The following is a 22,957-nucleotide window of genomic DNA, read 5'->3' as shown; positions in this document are numbered from 1 at the left end:
GCGTCAATTGCTGTAAGCCACTTAGAGTACATTTCAATTTACATACCCAAGGGTCACAATTTGGTTCAGGGAACTTGACTTTTTTCATCCAGTCTTAGTAGTTGTCACGGAGCAGACAGTAACCACTCACAATTTCCATAATCACTTCTCTCCACTAGGTCCAAATAAACCACAGTCCACAGATGGTTATGAGGTCATTCACCACCATATCAAGATCTGAGGATCTCTGCGTTTCATGTTAAGCCCAACCCCAGGTGCCCAATAACTGAGCATGAGTAGCTCTTGCCTTTAAGACCTGCAGGTCGTGTCAAAACCGGAGTGGCCAGTTACTTTTCTAGATTTAAACCACTCAAAGATACACATTCACTAACCTGGTGTTGCTGTCAAACTCATGCTGTTCTTCTCAGTCCACTCCAAACTCTTACAGTATGCAATCTTACTTGTTGCTACTGCAAATTGTTGCTGCTGCAAATGTTACTTGTTGCTAGTGCTACTGCATGGTAAAATGTTACTTGTTGCTACTGATCGTCACTTGTACCTCTGATTTATGAAACCAATAAAACACTAAATTTGCATTAAGCAAGCAAATGAGCAATATAAAGAAATCAATGAAAGGGATCAATGAAAGGATGTCCAGTCCTGACAGTCCACACGTTCTGATTAATTGTTGCCATAATTCACTGCTCTCTGTCACCAAAAATGCTGAATTTAGCTTTAGACATGAATGGTGGAAAAATCATTATGTAACTAAATTCAGTAAATGATTTTCTGAATGTTTCATGTTGAATGTAAGTGGAAACAGGGATAAAACAGGACCTGACGACTCGCCTGACATGAGTATGAGGCATCTTTTCTCAGATCTTTGCGTTGCACCATTCCTTTTATTATTCTTCCTGGAAATGTATGGATGCATTGACCAATGGGTGCTAACATTCCCCTGGGTGTCCTTACACACAGTGCAGACAATATCAAGCTGTGTAGGAACATATACCCTCTGCAAGGACAATAGGAAAACACAGATAACTACTGTATTTATATACTTCTACAGTAGGAGGAATAACGGAGCCACGGCACAGGACATACTGCTAAGACAAGAAGCTTTACTAGACTACACTAAGGACTAATAATGATAATGTCTGTAAAGTGCTGCGGTATATGATGGCGCTATATAAGCAAAGCATAATAAATTAATAATGCTACACACACCCATAACAGTATTTTATATAGCTTGTTGTAAGAATATGCTTACCCTCTGTGCTTTGCCACGGGCACAATGGTCCGGATGGGTTGCACAACACCGCCTTCCTTTCCACTAGAATAATTAATCAAAGCTTTCTCCAGCAAAGGGATTAAAGTCGAATAAACTAAATACTTATCCACTATCTCAGGCCCTAGGAACACCGGCTGTTCACTCATATTGAATGTCTAATAGATGACTTCAGAGACAACTCTCCATGTCACCAGACCATATAAAATAGCAAACAGCTGAGAACTTCTCAGCTACTTATCCAGCCCAATTTCTGGTGACACCTCCTCTCCCAGACCCACCTCTCTCCCTGGTTGGGCGACCAGTTCTGAGGTTACTTTTTAATCCTTCTGCTGCCGGAACAAGTATACATTAACTGCATTATATCACTGCACTCTGGCTGACAGAGGAAGCCCTGGCACCTTAAGCTGAAAAAAGTTCTGAAATGTTTTCTGGCTATATAAGTTACTAGCTGAAGTGCCTGGAACTGCCCGGGCATAGTAACTAACTATGGTTAGTTATAACAAATTATAATGATTATATCTATATATAGAAAGCTGAGTGTAGAGCCCCGCCCATTCTGCATAGCCACATTCACTATAATATCCCACATCATCCCGTCAGCCAGAGCTACCGGACTACTACCCCTAATATCCCACATCATCCCGTCAGCCAGAGCCACCGGACTACTACCCCTAATATCCCACATCATCCCGTCAGCCAGAGCCACCGGACTACTACCCCTAATATCCCACATCATCCCGTCAGCCAGAGCTACCGGACTACTACCCTAATATCCCACATCATCCCGTCAGCCAGAGCCACCGGACTACTACCCCTAATATCCCACATCATCCCGTCAGCAAGAGCCACCGGACTACTACCGCTAATATCCCACATCATCCCGTCAGCCAGAGCCACCGGACTACTACCCCTAATATCCCACATCATCCCATCAGCCAGAGCCACCGGACTACTACCCCTAATATCCCACATCATCCCGTCAGCCAGAGCCACGGGACTACTACCCCTAATATCCCACATCATCCCGTCTGCCAGAGCCACCGGACTACTACCCCTAATATCCCACATCATCCCGTCAGCCAGAGCCACCGGACTACTACCCCTAATATCCCACATCATCCCGTCAGCCAGAGCCACCGGACTACTACCCCTAATATCCAACATCATCCCGTCAGCCAGAGCCACCGGACTACTACCCCTAATATCCCACATCATCCCATCAGCCAGAGCCACCGGACTACTACCCCTAATATCCCACATCTTCCCGTCTGCCAGAGCCACCGGACTACTACCCCTAATATCCCACATCATCCCGTCAGCCAGAGCTACCGGACTACTACCCCTAATATCCCACATCATCCCATCAGCCAGAGCCACCGGACTACTACCCCTAATATCCCACATCTTCCCGTCTGCCAGAGCCACCGGACTACTACCCCTAATATCCCACATCATCCCGTCAGCCAAAGCCACCGGACTACTACCCCTAATATCCCACATCATCCCGTCAGCCAGAGTCACCGTACTACTACCACTAATATCTCACATCATCCCATCAGCCAGAGCCACCGGACTACTACCACTAATATCCCACATCATCCCGTCAGCCAGAGCCACCGTACTACTACCACTAATATCTCACATCATCCCGTCAGCCAGAGCCACCGGACTACTACCACTAATATCCCACATCATCCCGTCAGCCAGAGCCACCGTACTACTACCACTAATATCTCACATCATCCCGTCAGCCAGAGCCACCCTACTACTACCACTAATATCTCACATCATCCCGTCAGCCAGAGCTACCGGACTACTACCCTAATATCCCACATCATCCCGTCAGCCAGAGCCACCGGACTACTACCACTAATATCCCACATCATCCCGTCAGCCAGAGCCACCGGACTACTACCACTAATATCCCACATCATCCCGTCAGCCAGAGCCACCGTACTACTACCACTAATATCTCACATCATCCCGTCAGCCAGAGCCACCGGACTACTACCACTAATATCCCACATCATCCCGTCAGCCAGAGCCACCGTACTACTACCACTAATATCTCACATCATCCCGTCAGCCAGAGCCACCGGACTACTACCACTAATATCCCACATCATCCCGTCAGCCAGAGCCACCGTACTACTACCACTAATATCTCACATCATCCCGTCAGCCAGAGCCACCGTACTACTACCACTAATATCTCACATCATCCCGTCAGCCAGAGCTACCGGACTACTACCCTAATATCCCACATCATCCCGTCAGCCAGAGCCACCGGACTACTACCACTAATATCCCACATCATCCCATCAGCCAGAGCCACCGGACTACTACCACTAATATCCCACATCATCCCGTCAGCCAGAGCCACCGTACTACTACCACTAATATCTCACATCATCCCGTCAGCCAGAGCCACCGGACTACTACCACTAATATCCCACATCATCCCGTCAGCCAGAGCCACCGGACTACTACCACTAATATCTCACATCATCCCGTCAGCCAGAGCCACGTACTACTACCACTAATATCTCACATCATCCCGTCAGCCAGAGCCACCGGACTACTACCCCTAATATCCCACATCATCCCGTCAGCCAGAGCCACCGTACTACTACCACTAATATCTCACATCATCCCATCAGCCAGAGCCACCGGACTACTACCCCTAATATCTCACATATTCCCATCAGCCAGAGCCACTGGCTACTACCACTAATATCCCGTCCAGGCCTCCAGACAAATGCAGTGGACCCATATAATTAAGATGGCAACACAGGTGCAAGAATACCGATGAAACAACCGCTCACAGCCTACCAATACATGGAGGGGGCGATTGCCTGGTATGTTAATGCACAATAAAAAACTTGTATGCGGCGCTGTTCACACTATGGCAATGCACAGCATCCAGGTTAACAGCCTAGTAGTGACACCCTTCTACTAGCTCAGGCGGGCTGCCCAGCGCTATCAAAATGCATGCCATGTGAACAGACACCGCAGTTTACAACACCAAATGGGCCCAACTGCACCCTGAAAAAAAAGTGCAAAAAACACATAAAAAATGTGGAGTATTGGCTGATATTTTGGCCAAAATACGTGTGCCCGTAACCTGCTCCAAAGGTCTCCATGTTTACGGGTCCCTAACACTAAATCCTAACACTGACATAGTACAAAAAGAGGACTTTTATGGCAATGCATGGCATGCATTTTGATAGCGCTGAACAGCCCGCCTGAGCTAGTAGAAGGGTGTCACTACTAGGCTGTTAACCTGGATGCTGTGCATGGCCATAGTGTGAACAGCGCCGCATACAAGTTTTTCATTGTGCATTAACATACCAGGCAACCGCCCCCTCCATGTATTGGTAGGCTGTGAGCGGTTGTTTCATCGGTACTCTTGCACCTGTGTTGCCATCTTAATTATATTGGTTCACTGCATCCTGATAGTGCATTTGTCTGGAGGCCTGGACGGGTAAACCTTTCTGCTTTTTTGCTGTTTTCTTCTATTATTGGAGGATTTTTAAGTCCTCTTTTTGTGCTATTTCAGTACCACTAATATCCCACATCATCCCGTCAGCCAGAGCCACCGGACTACTAACCCTAATATCCCACATCATCCCGTCAGCCAGAGCCACCGGACTACTGCCCCTAATATCCCACATCAGCCAGAGGCACTAGACTACTACCACTAATATCCCACATCATCCCGTCAGCCAGAGCCACTGGATAACTACCCCTAATATCCCACATCATCCCATCAGCCAGAGTCACCGGACTACTACCACTAATATTCCACATCATCCCATCAGCCAGAGCCACCGGACTACTACCCCTAATTTCCCACATCACCCCGTCAGCCAGAGCCACTGGATAACTACCCCTAATATCCCACATCATCCCGTCAGCCAGAGCCACCGGACAACTACCACTAATATCCCACATCATCCCGTCAGCCAGAGCCACCGGACAACTACCACTAATATCCCACATCATCCCGTCAGCCTGGAGTCAGAACAAGAGCGCTGAGTGGAACGGTCCTAACTTCCATACTGGGGATCTCTTTAAGAGGGGACTTGGGTCAGAACCAGAGCGCTGAGTGGATTTGCCCTAACTTTCATACCGGTGATCCCTTTAAGAGAGCCTGGGGTCAGTACCAGAGCATTTGAAGGCAATTGCCCTGACTTCCATACCGGGGATCCCTTTAAGAGAGGCCTGGGGTCAGAATTAAAGCTCTGGATGGATTTGCCCTGACTTCCATACCGGAGATCCCTTTAAGAAAGGCATGGGGTCAGTACCAAAGCACAGAGTGGATTTGCCCTAAATTCCATACCAATGATCCCTTTAAGAGACCCTGGGTTCAGTACCAAAGCGCTGGATGGATTTACTCTGACTTCCATACCAATGATCCCTTTAAGAGGGAAGATGTGCCTGCGGGATGGAGGAGGTGTGATGGGGATATAGGCATGGGAAGGGGGATTCATTTCTGTCTTGTGATCTCTGCTCCTTTCAGGGTGGCAGACAATGGCTGGGAGCTTATGTTCCCAGGGATGTTATATTTCTCCCACCATGTCAGTGTCTGCTGAAGTGTTGTCAAGTGGGAAAACTGTTGGTCATAGCAACCAATGACAGCTCAGCTTCTTTTGAACAGCTCTGGTGAAATGAAAGATGCTTCGTGATTGGTTGGTGATACACACACACACACATTCATTTTTAAATATAAAGATGTACATACATTTATTAGTCTATTGCCACATATGTATCATTTCAGAAGTGCAACAATTTATTTTTTAGTATATATTTAAGACATAAGAACTGTCAGGCAAGTATCATAATAAACAGTGGGACCTAGTTCAAAATTTGGACCCATATTCTGGGCCCCTTCCTGGTATATACAGTATGTCCCCTATCCAGGTATACTGTATATGCTTCCCATCCTGGATTCCTTCCTGGTATATATGCCCCCATCCTGTGTTACTTCCTTGGAATATATATTCCCCATCCTGGCCTATAAGCCCCCCATCCTGGGCCCCTTCCTGGTATATATGCTTCCCATCCTATGCTCCATCCTTGTATATATGTCCACCATCCTGGGCTCCATTCTTAAATATATGTCCACCATCCTGGATTCCTTCCTGGTATATATGTCCCCATTCCTGGCATATGTGCCCCCCCCCCATCCTGTGGTAATTCCTGGAATATATGTTCCCCATCCTGGTACATACACACGTGGTCAAAATTGTTGGTACCCCTCATTTAATGAGAGAAAATCACACAATGGTATTTTCAGGGGTACCCTCATTTCTGTCCAGGCCTATTTCTTGAGTTTAATTCTTTTAAAAAATCTGTGGAAGCATGGTTGAAAAGTCATGTCTGACTTTCAATTGTTCATTTTCATAGATTTTTTATTTATTATTACTTTTGGCAGATTCAAGTTATTTCTGTGACCATTGTGGGTTTTTCTGTCATTAAATGAGGGGTACCAACAATTTTGACCACGTGTGTATGGGTCGCCCTCCCGGGGCTGTGGGGTACTCGGTACCGGGCCGGTCTCTCAGAGGGGAATGTCACAGCAGTGGTGACCCCGTCCGTGGCCCTGGGCGCCCATGTAAAAAGGGGTTTGAGTGGTGGAATAAAGTTTATGAGTGATTCGTGGCGCCACCTGTGGTGTTCGGCAATGAAGGTGTTAAGCCGACGCTGCAGACAGATCCTCTGGGACAGATGGTGTAGTGCAGCAAAGATGTTGTAGCCCTCCACAGGCAGGGCTGTAGTCCCAGGGCAATGTAGATAGGTGTTGGGGAAGAGGGTGCAGTGTCTGGACAGAGATGTAGCAGTGCTGAAGAAGTTGCAGGAAGAAGGCAAGGACACAGCGGAATGTAGTTTCTTTACCTTTACTTGTAAGTGCCGTCCAGGGTCCAGATTACAGATGGCACAGGAGCTGATTAGCCTGGAAGCAACTTAGTAATCTCTCTGTCAGATGGGTTGTGTAGTCTCCTCTCTAGCGCTTACTTGAGGTACATGCAGTACAGTGTTACACTGAAGTTCCTCCTTCTTCTTCCCTTTTGGATCTACCTGGTATGGCAGACAGCTGTAGCCTTCTATCTCTCTTGGCTCACCGTTCGCTGTTGTGCCTCCGAGTCTTAGTTGGGAATAGAGCATTTACAGTCTCCTATTCCTCTGGTTTCTGTTGCAGGAGCTTCAGTATCCTTACAACCGTGGAAACCAGACTCCAGACCATGCGCTATCACTGGGAGGGAGCTCTCTATCCTCAGCTCAACTTCCAGCTTCTCTCCACACGTCTACACTCTTTGCCCTCCTCACACTAACTAACTAATTTCCCTTCCTGGCCCTCAGAGAGCACTCCTCCCCCAATTCTGGTTCAGAGCTCCCTCTGCTAGCCTGGAGTGGGAACTGTGTTGCATGACATGGTTAACTGTCAGAGAGACCCTTCATCGCTTCCAAGCCTGACATCACCCTCCCTGGAGGAAGGCAATGCCAGTGTGGCGACCATACTGCTGGGGGCGCCACATTCCCCCCTAGTGCAATTCAGCACTCCAGGGCTGATGAAAAACATACACAACATATTAACAAATATAATTGTACAAGGTTTAGAAAAATGAAAAATTACAAAAACCAAAGGCTCCAAAAATAGTCCTGTGATGATAAGTCCATGCATCAACGTCCATGGTCCATTCCTGGGCAAATGGTGAACTATGTACAAAGTTAGTGACCACACCTAGTCCAGTGGCCAAAATGTCCATAACACAAATGGGAAAACTTAAAAAGGAAATTTCTTACAGAATATCTGTAGGCACAAAATTTGAACAGTTACGTCTATACATGTTAACACTTAGATTGCTTTAACTTATTCATATGCGGAATCTAATGGGTGGTATACCTTGAGTAGTACGGGTAGATCTACGTAACACTGGCGTGGTTGAGGATCTTACTGGTTGCCTGATGCTACAGTGGGGCAAAAAAGTATTTAGTCAGTCAGCAATAGTGCAAGTTCCACCACTTAAAAAGATGAGAGGCGTCTGTAATTTACATCATAGGTAGACCTCAACTATGGGAGACAAACTGAGAAAAAAAATCCAGAAAATCACATTGTCTGTTTTTTTTTCATTTTATTTGCATATTATGGTGGAAAATAAGTATTTGGTCAGAAACAAAATTTCATCTCAATACTTTGTGATATATCCTTTGTTGGCAATGACAGAGGTCAAACGTTTTCTGTAAGTCTTCACAAGGTTGCCACACACTGTTGTTGGTATGTTGGCCCATTCCTCCATGCAGATCTCCTCTAGAACAGTGATGTTTTTGGCTTTACGCTTGGCAACACGGACTTTCAACTCCCTCGAAAGGTTTTCTATAGGGTTGGGATCTGGAGACTGGCTAGGCCACTCCAGGACCTTGAAATGCTTCTTACGAAGCCACTCCTTCGTTGCCCTGGCGGTGTGCTTTGGATCATTGTCATGTTGAAAGACCCAGCCACGTTTCATCTTCAATGCCCTTGCTGATGGAAGGAGATTTGCACTCAAAATCTCACGATACATGGCCCCATTCATTCTTTCATGTACCCGGATCAGTCGTCCTGGCCCCTTTGCAGAGAAACAGCCCCAAAGCATGATGTTTCCACCACCATGCTTTACAGTAGGTATGGTGTTTGATGGATGCAACTCAGTATTCTTTTTCCTCCAAACACGACAAGTTGTGTTTCTACCAAACAGTTCCAGTTTGGTTTCATCAGACCATAGGACATTCTCCCAAAACTCCTCTGGATCATCCAAATGCTCTCTAGCAAACTTCAGACGGGCCCGGACATGTACAGGCTTAAGCAGTGGGACACGTCTGGCACTGCAGGATCTGAGTCCATGGTGGCGTAGTGTGTTACTTATGGTAGGCCTTGTTACATTGGTCCCAGCTCTCTGCAGTTCATTCACTAGGTCCCCCCGCGTGGTTCTGGGATTTTTGCTCACCGTTCTTGTGATCATTCTGACCCCATGGGGTGGGATTTTGCGTGGAGCACCAGATCGAGGGAGATTATCAGTGGTCTTGCATGTCTTCCATTTTCTAATTATTGCTCCCACAGTTGATTTCTTCACTCCAAGCTGGTTGGCTATTGCAGATTCAGTCTTCCCAGCCTGGTGCAGGGCTACAATTTTGTTTCTGGTGTCCTTTGACAGCTCTTTGGTCTTCACCATAGTGGAGTTTGGAGTCAGACTGTTTGAGGGTGTGCACAGGTGTCTTTTTATACTGATAACAAGTTTAAACAGGTGCCATTACTACAGGTAATGAGTGGAGGAAAGAGGAGACTCTTAAAGAAGAAGTTACAGGTCTGTGAGCCAGAAATCTTGATTGCTTGTTTCTGACCAAATACTTATTTTCCACCATAATATGCAAATAAAATGAAAAAAAAACAGACAATGTGATTTTCTGGATTTTTTTTTCTCAGTTTGTCTCCCATAGTTGAGGTCTACCTATGATGTAAATTACAGACGCCTCTCATCTTTTTAAGTGGTGGAACTTGCACTATTGCTGACTGACTAAATACTTTTTTGCCCCACTGTAACTACTGGTGTAGTGTGTGATGTACTGGATACACTACTGGTGGTTCTGCGTAGCACAGGGATACTAGATTTCCTAGCACCACTTCTACTCACTGTGGGCATGACAGATTCACCACTGGCAGGGCGAGGGTTCTCTGGCTCCACTGCTGGTGTGGCATCTGCTGACTGATTTTCAGGATCTTCTTGAGTCACTTCTTCTTGTACTACCAGTTGGGGAAATGTCAACACTGGCACCACTATGGCATCATTTACTTTAGTCCAATTTGCAAGGAATTCTCCAAGTATCTCCAAGTATAGTGCTGACCTTTTCTTCTTCTATGGGTTGGATGTTATTTTGTTCTTCCATTCTTTCCTTTAGCTGGTTAGGGCATAATTTCAAGTGATCCCTTGATATTGCTGCTGAGGTTTCTCCTCCATCTTTACTAATAAGGCACACCTTGGTATTGTCAAAGCTTTAGGGTAGAATGGTGTAGGGTTCAGCTTCCCATTGGTCATCCAACTTATGCATCCTTCTTTTCCTCTTTAGGACTTGTTCTCCTGGTGACAAGGGAACTGCAGGTGCATGCTGATTGTAGTTCCTCTCTTGTTTTTGTCTTGCCTCAGCTAGACTCTTTTCCACACACTCTTGTACTGTACTGCTGCTGCCTCTCTGTATCCCAGTCAGCATCTGGTGATGTCACTTCAGGTGTCAGGACTCCCATATCCAAATCAATAGGCAGCTTACCAGGCCTTGCTCTCATGAGGTAGGCTGGAGTGCAGTTGGTGGAATTCACAGGAATGTGATTGTAGAGGTCTACCAGATCTGGCAACTTTTCTGGCCACAGATTCCTCTCTTCCTAGGGCAAGGTCTTCAGTAGATCGATCACCACCTGGTTCATCTTTTCACACATGCCATTGGTCTGTGGATGATACGGTGTTGTCCTGATCTTCTTACAACCGTACAAGTTACAGAATTCCTGGAACACTTCCGCCTCAAAGGCTGGACCTTGATCTGTAAGCACTCGCTCGGGGTATCTGTGTGGTCTACAAAAGTGCTGTTGGAATGCTCTGGCTGCTGTCCTGGCTGTTTGATCCTTGACAGGCACAACTACCAAGAATCTTGAGTAGTGGTCAACGATGGTAAGAGCATAAATGTAGCCTGAATGGCTTGGGACCAGCTTCACATAGTCCAGGGAGACCAAATCAAGTGGTTGTTTGGTTATTATTGGCTGCAAAGGAGCTCGCTGGCTGTTTCGGTCCTTTCTGCGCAGGTTGCATTGCCCACACTCCCGGCACTAATTTTCAATGGCTTTCCTCATACCAGTCCAGTAAAATCTCTCCCGGAGCAAGGCTTCCAGCTTCTTCCATCCGAAGTGTCCAGATCCATTATGGTATGCTTCCAAGACCATTGATGTCTTTCTCTTTGGGACTACCACCTTCCAGACCAACTCATGAGTGCGGACATTGATACTCCTCCGACACAGCTTTCCTTCATAGAGGAACAGTCTGCCTCTTTCCTTCCACAACTACTGGGTTTCTTCAGGAGCATCTGAATCCAGGCGTGAGTCAGCTTGTGACAGTAGCTCCTTCACCAAGCGGACTGCAGGGTCGCTATCCTGGGTTTCTGCCCAGTCATGGTGAGCCAATGGATTTAGGGCAGCCTCTTTCAGGATAGACTGTCTGTTTCTCACTCCCTGGGCACGTTGGGCCGCAATTGGCCGGTGGAAGGGAGGTAACTACTTCTTCGAGTGCCTCAGGATCTTCTCCTGCATCTGGCAGATTAGGCATCCTGGACAGCGCATCAGCATTGGCATTCTTGTGCCCTGCTCGGTACTTGTTGGTGAATTCATAGTTAGACAGCCCAGCCATCCATCGCTGCTCCAGTGCACCTAGCTTGGCAGTTTCCAAGTGAGTCAACGGGTTGTTGTCCGTGACGATGGTAAACTTGGCTGAAGCTAGGTAATGCTTGAATCTTTCAGTCACAGCCCAGACTATGGCGAGGAACTCCAGCTTGAAGGAACTGTAGTTGTCAGAGTTCCTTTCAGTGGGACGAAGCTTCCTGCTGGCGTAGGAGATCACTCTTTCTTTGCCATTCTGTACCTGTGACAGTACTGCTCCAAGTCCCACGTTGCTGGCATCAGTATACAACACAAAGGGTTGGTCATAATCTGGGTAGGCCAGAACTTCATCTCCTGTGAGAGCCATCTTCAGTCGGGTGAAGGACCTCTCCAACTCCTCAGTCCATTCAAATGTGGAACTTTTCTGTTTGGCTTTCTTGGGCTGCCCCACCAGAAGATTTTGCATAGGAGTGGCTATTTCAGTGAAGCCCTTGATGAACCTTCGGTAGTAGCCTACCAACCCGAGGAATTGGCGTACCTCATAGAGGTTGCTGGGCTTTGGCCAGTCCCGGATGACCGTGAATTTGTCAGGATCTGGTGCCACACCTTCTGCGCTCACTACATGACCGAGGTATGGAACCTTGGGCTTCAGGAGGTGGCATTTGGAAGGCTTCACCTTCAGGCCAAAGTTGGACAAGGCTTCAAACACCTCAGCCAGGTGCTTCAGATGGTCTTCATAAGTCTTGGAGAAAACAATGACATCATCAAGGTACAACAGGACCGTCTCGAAGTTCTTGTGTCCCAGGCAGCACTCCATCAGTTGTTGAAATGTTCCTGGGGCGGTGCAGAGCCCGAATGGCATATAGTTGAACTCACAGAGACCCATTGGGGTGGTAAATGCTGTTTTCTCCTTGTCTGCCTCTGCCACGGGAACCTGCCAATACCCACTAGTGAGATCAAGGGTGGAAAAATAGTTAGCAGTGCGGCCAATGATTCCTCAATTCTGGGTAATGGGTAGGCATCCTTATGTGTAATGCTGTTAATTTTCCTGTAATCAACACACATTCTCATGGTACCATCCTTTTTCTTTACAAAAACTATTGGGGCTTCCCAGGGGCTACAACTGTCTCTGATAACCCCTGCTTCCTTCATCTCTCTCAACATACCTTTGGCACATTGGTATTGTGTTGGGGGTATAGGCCGGTAACTTTCTTTTATGGGTGGATGATCTTCAGTGGGGATATGATGTTGAACCCCTTTTGCCTTCCCAAAATCTAGAGGGTGTTTACTGAATACCCGCTCATACTCCTGGGTCACTCTGTAAACACCATTCTTTTGGTATGAAGGGGTGGAGTCAGTTTCCACCTGCAGTTGCTGACACCACTCCTCCCTCTTCTTTACAGAGCCATTGTCCTCCACCTGGTCGGATGAGACCAAGGGCTCTGCTGCCTGCATTGCATTATTACTGACAGTGAGCAGCTTAGCAACTGTGGCATACCGAGGTATTGTGGCTTCCTCCTCCCCACAATTCAAAAGGCGTACAGGTACTCTCCCTTTACGTACATCAACTACCCCTCTGGCTGTCAGGACAGTGGGCCTGCTATCAGAGTATACTGGCTCTACCAAAGCCTGGTAATCTTTTCCTCTGATGCCCACGGCTGCCCGACATCAAATCAACATTTCACATCTGGGGGGTATTGCAATGGGGAAAGCATCACTCACTCTGACGCTGCCAATTTCTCCGCCAGAGAGTTCCACCTGCTGTCTTTGCATCAGGGCCTTGATCTCCTCCTGCAGGACTCGTTCACTGGAACCAGCAGTCTCAGCCACCTGTTGCAACAAGACAATAACCTCGGAAAGACAATTTTCAATTACATTTGTACCAAGAGTCATCATGGGATTACATTCTCGTCGATTAATATCCACAACTATCAGACCTTGAGATTTTAACTCTACTCTACCCACTTTAACAGTAATTTCTTTACATCCCACTTGCGGTAAAGACTGACCATTACTGGCAACTACTGTCAGTTCATCACTTGGGCCACGGGTAAGTTCAGAGTCAGCCCAATACCGCTTGTGGAGGATATAGGGCATAGTGGTCACCTGGGAGCCAGTGTCCAGCAAAGCGTTCATGGGGATGCCATCAATCACCACTGGAAGGATCGGTCTCCCTCCAACATACTTGGCTCGCCAGTTCCTTGGGCCTTGTGGTCCCACTCCTGGGGGTTTGCCCTCTGCCCCAGGGGTTGCTCATTTAAATAACAGAATCTTGCAAGGTGACCTGCCTTGCGGCAGTGACGACAGATGGGACGTCCGTCCTGGTCATAGCGATCGTTGTTCCTCCCTCAGAGTGGCGGGGGTTCTCCTCTTCCGGAGCCACGGGACATCCTCTGGACTGGAAGCAAGCTGGATCTTCTCCTTGGAGGACACCTGCAGGGACTGCACGGTTTTAGTAAGTGCAGCCATCTGTTTGGTCAACTCCTGGGCCTGAAGACGCAGTTCTTCTGTCGGATCTTTATCCAAAGTCTGTGCATCAGCCTCCACAGGGATGGAAGGGAAAGATGTTGCTTCCTGGTGGTAGGTGATCGCTTGGCACCTAGGGGGCGCTGGACGGCTGACAGTTGGTTCCTGCAGCACCCGGATAGCCCTGTCCTTGAAATCAGCAAAGTCTAGATCCGGGTTCTGTAGGGCTATGATGCGCAGCTCTGCTCTGTGGGTACTGGATAGGAGTCCCTCTATGAATTGTTCCTTTAACAGTCAGTCTCCATCTTTCACACTGTCAGGATCAATCTGCTTGACAGCTCGCAGCGCCTCCTGCAGGTTAAGAGCATAGTCCCTTATATTGTCCTGCGCTTTCTGTTTACATCCAAAGAACCTCATCTTTATTTCAGCTGCAGGGCGAGTGACAAAGGTGCTTCTTAGCTTGGCCAAAATCTTTTTAACAGTCTCTTTGTCAGTGTCCTGCCAGGCTTTTACTTCTCTCTGTGCTGCACCTGTTAGCTGCCCAATCAGGATGTTCACCTCCTGGCTTTCAGATAGAGGATACACCTCAAACAAACTGCACAGTCTCTCTTTAAATTCACTCAGGGTATGTGACTCCCCTGAATACTGCGATAGCCATGCTGCTCCCGGTATGTAAGGCATAGACAGCGGCATTATGGGGACCGCTGTGGTGGGTGCTATTGGAGCCGCAGCCGTGTCGGGCACTGCATCTTGCGGCGCTGAGGGGCTGGCGGGGGCGTCCGCCGCTGCATCGGCGCTTGCCTCAGACATTCTCCTTCCCCCCTAGTTAAAGGTTGCCAGGCCCCGGGGTTGAGCGGCTTACCAGCTGTAGGCCTCAGCTCCTCCCCTTCTTGCGCGCTGTCCTCTCTTCCCGCGCGGCACTTCACTTCCTTGTGCTCTTCTGCAGGCTCCGCCCATGAGGGCCCACCTCTCTGGTTTACCGCACGCGCCAAGCAGCGGGATAATGGTGGCAAAGGCGCCAACAGTCCACAATACACAAAACAGTCTCTGGCACACAGGACCCGGGGATACCAGGCTCCGTAATCCTATTCGTGATGCCAAGTTGGGTCGCCTGTTGTGAGCTCATCTGTTCATTCATTTTTTTGTGTCCGAGGATCTCCCTCTTCTGGTGAAGGAAGGTAGTGAAGCTGATTACCAAACACCTGATCAGGTGGATGGTGACTGGGTAACAGGAACTTCTGACTGGATATAAGGCAGCCGACGCCCTTCTGAGTCACTGGTGATTTCGTTGAAGAGGTTTGTTGAACCAGTGGTTCCTATGGCGGCACCTCCTGACCCTGTGTTGGTTGAAGGTAACATGGAATATGAGGTAGAGAAGATACTGGATTCCCATCTGGCTAGACAGAGACTCCAGTATTTGGTTAAGTGGAAGGGTTATGGTCAGGAGGATAATTCCTGGGTCTCTGCCTCGGATATTCATGCCGAAAGATTGGTGCGTGCTTTTCATCGAGCTCATCCTGATCGGCCTGGTGGCTTGGATGAGGGTTCGGTGACCCCTCCTCAAGGGGGAGGCACTGTTGTGAGCTCATCTGTTCATTCATCTTTTGTGTCCGAGGATCTCCCTCTTCTCGTGAAGGAAGGTAGTGAGGCTGATTACCAAACACCTGATCAGGTGGATGGTGACTGGGTAACGGGAACTTCTGACTGGATATAAGGCAGTCGACGCCCTTCTGAGTCGCTGGTGATTTCTCTGCTGGATTCTTGGAGACCAGTCTGATTCCTGCTTCCAAAGATAAGTTTTTGCTCTGCTATTGAACGTATTAGTTTTGGTTTTGTTTACCTTGTTTTTTGGAGTTCAGCCATCCCCGGCCAGGGGTGTGCTGGATTCTTTTTCCTTGATCAGTGTTCTCTTTGGCTCTGCTTCCAGAATATTCTGAGTGCTGATATAGGGTTTGAAGTCTAGTGACTTCAGGGTCCTTTTTGCTTATCAGTTGTGTTGGTAATATTTTTTAGTAGGGTTTTCTTGGATTGCAGACAGCAGCTTTTCTATCCTGTTCTTTTTAGTTAGCTTGGGCCCCATCGTTTGCTCAACCTATCTTTCTGTGTTTGTGTTTTCATCTTGCTTCACCGTCATTATATGTTGGGGGCTGCCTATTGCTTTGGGGTCTGCTCTGGGGCAGTCATTTTTTCCCTTTTCTCTCTTTAGGCTTATGTAGATCTCCGGCTGTGACGAGGTGTCTAGGATCACCGTAGGAACACTCCACTGCTACTGCTAGCTGTGTGATAGGATTAGGGGTCTGCAATCTGCTAGTTTCCAACCTCTCTGTTTTTCTGGGCTGAGCTTGTGTTTTGTTTTTTCCTCCTCGGTGACTCAATCATAACAGTCGCCCTCCCAGGGCTGTGGGGTACTCGGTACCGGGCCGGACTCTCAGAGGGGAATGTCACAGCAGTGGTGACCGGGTCCGTGGCCCTGAGCGCCCATGTAAAAAGGGGTTTGAGAGGCGAAATAAAGTTTGAGTGATTCGTGACGCCACCTGTGGTGTTCGGCAATGAAGGTGTTAAGCCGACACTGAGGACAGTTCCTCTGGGACAGATGGTGTAGTGCAGCAAAGATGTTGTAGCCCTCCACAGGCAGGGCTGTTGGTCCCAGGGCAGTGTAGATAGGTGTTGGGGAGGAAGGTGCAGTGTCTGGCACAGAGATGTAGCAGTACTGAAGAAGTTGCAGAAAGAAGGCAAGGACACCGCGGAATGTAGTTTCTTTACCTTTACTTGTAAGTGCAGTCCAGGGTCCAGATTACAGATGGCACAGGAGCTGATTAGCCTGGAAGCAACTTAGGAATCTCTCTGTCAGATGGGTTGTGTAGTCTCCTCTCTAGCGCTTACTTGAGGTACATGCAGTACAGTGTTACACTGAAGTTCCTCCTTCTTCTTCCCTTTTGGATCTACCTCGTATGGCAGTCAGCTATAGCCTTCTTTCTCTCTTGGCTCACCCTTCGCTGTTGTGCCTCCGAGTCTTAGTTGAGAATAGAGCATTTACAGCTTCCTATTCCTCTGGTTTATGTTGCAGGACCTTCAGTATCCTTACAACCGTGGAGACCAGACTCCAGATCATGCGCTATCACTGGGAGGGAGCTCTCTATCCTCAGCTCAACCTCCAGCTTCTCTCCACACGTCTACACTCTTTGCCCTCCTCACACTAACTGACTAATTTCCCTTCCTGGCCCCCAGAGAGCACTCCTCCCCCAATTCTGGTTCAGAGCTCCCTCTGCTGGCCTGGAGTGGGAAATGTGTTGCATGTTATGATTAACTGCCAGAGAGACCCCCACTCTAGGCATATTTAAGTCTCACATTCTGGCATATATGCCTCCCATCTTGGGTTCCTTCCTGGTATACATGTCCTCCATTTTTCCGCTGTAGTCTAACGCATAATTAAAATGTAGTGAAACCTCCACCAAGTGGAGCTGGTGAGGGAAGAGAGGTTACACACTAAGAGCAGCAACCCTGAGAAACAGCACAGGTGCCACAGGTAACGAGAGAGAATAGTCAGACGAACCGAGTCAGAAACTAGCAGGAGCAGACGTACCAGAAGGAGCAGCAATACACGTAGTCAAAATACCAAGCCGAGAGTCAGAAAGCCAGAACATGAGCACGGGGTCCAAAGCATGAGACGAAATACGTGGTCGGGGTACAAGCCATGAGTCAGATGCCAGAGAGGGAACGTAACAGCAGAGACGAATACCAAGAGACGGGGTCAGAAATCAGTCCGGGTCATACACGTGAATATCAGTCAAAGGCAGGAGGAACTCCAAGGTACAAGGGTCAGAGGCTCTAAACTGGAAGCTTGAGCTATCACTAACACTGGTCAGCAGGCTGTGAGAGACTGAAATAGCCCAGCTAGCTCCAGAACGAGGCTGAGGAGATTAACTCCCGCATGACCAGTCCGGAGTGAAGACAGCAGAAAATAAACTCCGGACTGGACCATGACATAAAAAACCCAAAACATTTTACTAACTTTCCCTCTTTCCCACGTTGTGCAGCGTCCACTTCTGGAGCCGGCACATAGGCTGGTGGCTGACATCAGCGTGCCTGCTATCGGTGACATCTATTTATATAATTGCCTTGTAATGTTTTAATTTCCTGTTCTGTCCAGATGTCACCATATCCCAGAATTCCAAGCGGAAGTTCACTGACTGCCATATTGGGATACTCAAGTGATGGGTGTCTCAATATGGAAACTGCTGCTGGTACCAACCTATTGTGCGGTACCACCAGCGGAACACCATCGCACCACACACACACACACACACACACACTCTATACACCATACGCACCACACACACACACTCATACACTCACACTCTCACGCAGCCTCTTGCACGGTGCCACCAGCGGAACACCGTCACACTGCACCTGCGCGAATTCCGTGCAGGCGCAGTAAATCATTCGGCTGATCCCAGCGGCATATGCATGACGTGTCTACAGCCAGAGGAAGCTGATCACATTAAAGGGGTTTTCCCACAAATGAAAGTTCATTTTTAAAATTATCTGTGTCTGACCGTGTACGGAGCATACCACATCTCCTGGGCAGAGGAGGAAGCAAAAGACAATACTGACATTACAGCAGGGAATCACAGAGGATTCATTTTGTGAGGTAAAATATTTCACTGACTGTTTTTAAACAATATTTTACCTCACAAAATGTATCCTCTGCGATCTCCTACTGTAATGTCAGTATTGTCTTTTGCTTCCTCCCCTGCCCAGGAGATGTGGTATGCTCTGTACACGGTCAGACACAGGGGTGAGAGAGAGAGACAGAGCACAGGAGGGAGACAGCTCAAACGGGACAGCACGCAAGGTGAGAACACAGCACAGGAAGGAGAGAGACAGCAGTCAAGGGGGATAGCACATAGGGTAGACAGGTCAAAGAAGAGAGCACAGATGGGAGAAGTCAGCACAAGGGGAAAGAGAGAGTGGATAGGTGGGTGAGCACATGGGGAAGAGATTCTCAACGCTGCAAAGCCTGCCCCCATCGTGACATTACCGCCCTCCTGAAGCGATAGCATCGGGCCTCCATCTAGTATGATATAACTGCCATGCGCCACCTGCCGACATAAGCTGTTGGCCTCTGATTGGCTAGCGGAATGCATTGCGGTGCAAGGACCTGCCGTGTGTCTGCATTGCAATACATTTCAGATGAATTTGCATCCTCGGAAGCACATCCATCTGAAATAGCTGCTGGCCCCCCTCCGACAACGATCACTACGCCACAGATAGCAAAGGTCATGCACACAGTCATATAATTGGTCAGATTTAGGCTATGTGAAATACAGTGCCATACATGGAGAATTTTCCTGACATATACTGTATACCTCTGAGGGTGTGTGCACACCCTGCGGATTCTGCTGCAGATCCGCAGCGGATTTGGCCCTGCGGATCCGCAGCAGTTTTTGCTGCAGTGTACAGTACCATTATAACCTATGGAAATCAAAAACCGCAGTGCACATGCTGCGGAATTTTCAGTGCTGATTTGCTGCGGTTTCAAATCCGCAGCATGTCTCTTCTTTCTGCGGCATCCGCAGCGGTTTCACACCTTCCCCATTGTAGAGGTGTGAAACCGCAGGGCTAAACCGCAGGTTAATCCGCAGATAAACCGCAGGTCTTTAGACCTGCGGATTTACCTGCGGATTTCACTAAATCCGCGCAGAAAATTCCGCAGGTGAATCCGCAGCGTGTGCACACAGCCTAAAAATTCACACCAAGTCTAAGAACATGCTCTGTTCGAAACGCGTATGGTGATTACATGTTTTTCCTCCCATGTTCCCCCCCATTTTTCAACTAAATATTTCTGGATAATTTCTTTTAAAGGGAATCTGTCACCCCATTTTTCGAGTAACAGCTGCCGGCACCGCCATCAAGGGCTTATCTACAGCATTCTGTAATGCTGTAGATAAGCCCGCAATGTAACCTGAAAGATAAGAAAAATGAGTTATATTATACTCACCCAGGGGCGGTCCGGGTCCGGTTTTGGTCCGATGGGTGTCGCAGTCTGGTCCGGTGCCTCCCATCTTCTAACAGTGACGTCCTCTTCTTTGCTTCCCGTCGCAGCTCCTGCGCAGGCGCACTGCTCTGCCCTGTCGAGGGCAGAGCAGAATACTGCAGTGCGCAGGCGCCGGACCTCTATAAGTTCTGTGCTGTGATATAGCTAGGAACTGTGCTGACAAGGTGCTTTCCGCTCTCCACATAGAGCTAACTACTAGGTCTTGTAGCCATCAGTGGTTGAAAATTACCTACTTCTATAAGATGATTCTCTCCTATGCATCTATAAAAGTAATAAAACACTGCTATCATATGTTTTAATGGAAATTATGTTATAAATGTAAATAGTGATTGTGTAGGTACAAGTTGAACTAGCTTTTTTTTTATTAACAGTCATTATGTTTAAACCAATGAGATAGTGACATCTAGTGGCCAAATCAGTCATCGGAGATGTGGCCATTACTGTACGAAAACTTTATTACAATTAGGCTAAGTGCACACATTGAGGAACTCTCGCAGAAGTTACCGCGGGAATTCCGGAATTCCATTCTGTGGGAAAACCGCATTTTAAATTCCCGTGAAAAAACTAGTGATTTGCAAGCGTAATTAGCTTGCAGAATGCTAGTATTTTCCAGGCGATCTGTAGCATTGCTTGGAAAACAGATTGACAGGTTGGTCACACTCGTCAAACACAGTCTTTGACGAGTGTGACCAACTTTTTACTATTGAGGCTGCCTATGCGGCATCAGTAGTAAAAAGATCTAATGTTAAAAATAATTTAAAAAATAAAAATGGTGTTTTTCTCACCTTCCGACGTCCCGCACAGAGTCCCTGATCATCGCGATGCTGCCGGCAGGTCCCGTTCCCAGTGATGCATTGCGGCAATGACCTTTGATGACGTCACGGTCTCGCGAGACCGCAACGCCATCAAAAGGTCATTGGCGAAATGCATCACTGGGAACGGGACCTGCCGGCAGCATTGCTGAAGCCTGGTGACGCTGCGAGGGACATCGGAAGGTGAGAATATGACGATTTTTTATTTTAATTCTATTTTTTACAGGGATATGGTACCCAGAGCTCGGAGGAGTCTCCTCTCCTCCAGACCGTGGGTACCATCCGCAAATGTTCTTCTTACTTTTCGCATGGTGGGCATAGCCACATGTGGAAAGTAAGCAGAACAATGCATTCCTATGTGGGTGGAATTGCTGCGATTCCGCAAAATAATGAGCATGCTGCACATTTTTCCGCAATGCGATTCCGCCACGGGAAAATCTGCAGCATTAGCACAGCATTGCGGAATCCCATAGGATTGCATGGGATGCTGTTTTTTTTGCGTTTTCGCGGCAAAATCGTGCATTAAAAACCGCCACGAAAATGCAAAAAAAAACGCAATGTGTGAACGCAGCCTTACATCAAACAATTTCTGATGACTATTGATGGTGAAAATATCCAGGGTCAGCCTGGATTGTTTGTGATTGTATGGTGCAAAAATCCCCCCTTGGTGCTCCCACCACATTGTTTTTAATTAGTTTCAATGGGACAACCGCTTGAGCAGGAGACTGTATATTGGAAAATTGATTGAGGCCATTTCTGTTGTGCTTTTTTTCCTATACAGGTCTAAGCACTAAAATACTCAACGGCAATCTTTTCAAATTATTCTTCTTTTTGCAGCATTTTTTAAACTTTGTTTTCCTCTTTTCTGATGTTTTTTTGTGGCAGATAGACAGATTGGGCAGCAGTGTGAGCAGTCTATTCTTAGGCTGGAGTCACACATAGAGACTCACCAGTGATCCTGACAATGATATCAATGTGTCAGGATCGCTGGTGAATCGCTATGTGATCGCTGGTGAGCTGTCAAACAGACATCTTCACCAGCGATCAGCAAAGCGACGCCCAGCGTCGCTGTGCATGTTAGTAACCAGTGCGCTGATGCTGGTAACTAACGTACACATCGGGTATCTAAGGGACGCACGTCCCTTGGATACCCGATGTGTACGTTAGTTACCAGCTGATCGCTGGTCTCCCGCCTGTCACACACAGTGATGCGTGGTGGCCAGCGGGAGACCAGCAACCAGAGAAAAGTCCTGGCCTTTCCTGCAGCGATCAGCGATTCCGGCAGGGGGGAGGGTCGCTGATCGCTGTCACAGACAGCAATCTCGCTGGTGAGATCGCTGTTGTGTCACAAAAATTGTGACCCAGCAGCAATCTCGCTAGCGAGATCGCTATGTGTGACGGGGCCTTTACTTCAGCAGGCATGGTTTATCCAGTTTTAAATCAGAAAGACAGGCTCGACAGCAGTGTGAGCGGCCTCTTTATCTCAGCACTCCTGGTATTTTCAGTATTAGGCCGGGGTCACACTAACCGACGCAAAATACGGTCAGTATTTTACAGGCGTAATACGGATGAATGGCCCCTAAACAGTGCTCCGTATGTCATCCATAATCAAGGGGTGGTCGCATATTTTGCGCATGTGAGCATCCGTATGTAATCCGTATGGCGAGATTTTCTCGCAGGCTTGCAAAATGGACATATAATGGAGCCCTATGACAGGGTTTCTAACAGAAACCAAAGAATAGATATAGACACATAGAATGCATATATATATATATATATTTAATTAGCGGCCATTCTGCTATGAAGAACTCTGTTTGTCACAATGACATGTATGTGTGTATATATATATATATATATATATGTTCTATGTGTCTATATCTATTCTTTCATTTCTTTATTAAACCTGTCAGTGTGAGTTTACTGTACAGCGCACTGAATTGTCAGCTTTTCTAAAA

General features: G+C 47.7%; 1 protein-coding gene across 3 annotated transcripts in view; it reads right to left on the bottom strand.

Moving 5' to 3' along the window:
- The window catches only part of CRYM (crystallin mu), a 98,240-nt gene that overhangs the window by 65,983 nt on the left and 9,300 nt on the right, over positions 1–22,957 (bottom strand). For 2 of the 3 annotated variants that reach the window (XM_073543017.1, XM_073543019.1), the window contains exon 1: positions 1,250–1,487. The exons of the other annotated variant lie outside the window; for it this stretch is intronic. In XM_073543017.1, coding sequence (XP_073399118.1) covers positions 1,250–1,416 — 167 coding nt within the window. In that variant the 5' untranslated portion in view covers positions 1,417–1,487. Of the gene's footprint in view, positions 1–1,249; positions 1,488–22,957 lie in introns of those variants that run through there. 3 annotated transcript variants of the gene reach the window in all.

Source organism: Dendrobates tinctorius, unplaced genomic scaffold, assembly GCF_039654945.1.
Source record: "Dendrobates tinctorius isolate UK_male_01 unplaced genomic scaffold, ASM3965494v1 ptg000129l, whole genome shotgun sequence".
NCBI lineage: Eukaryota > Metazoa > Chordata > Amphibia > Anura > Dendrobatidae > Dendrobates > Dendrobates tinctorius.
The sequence above is the reverse complement of the archived record's forward strand: the minus strand, read 5'-3'. Positions and strand labels throughout refer to the sequence as shown.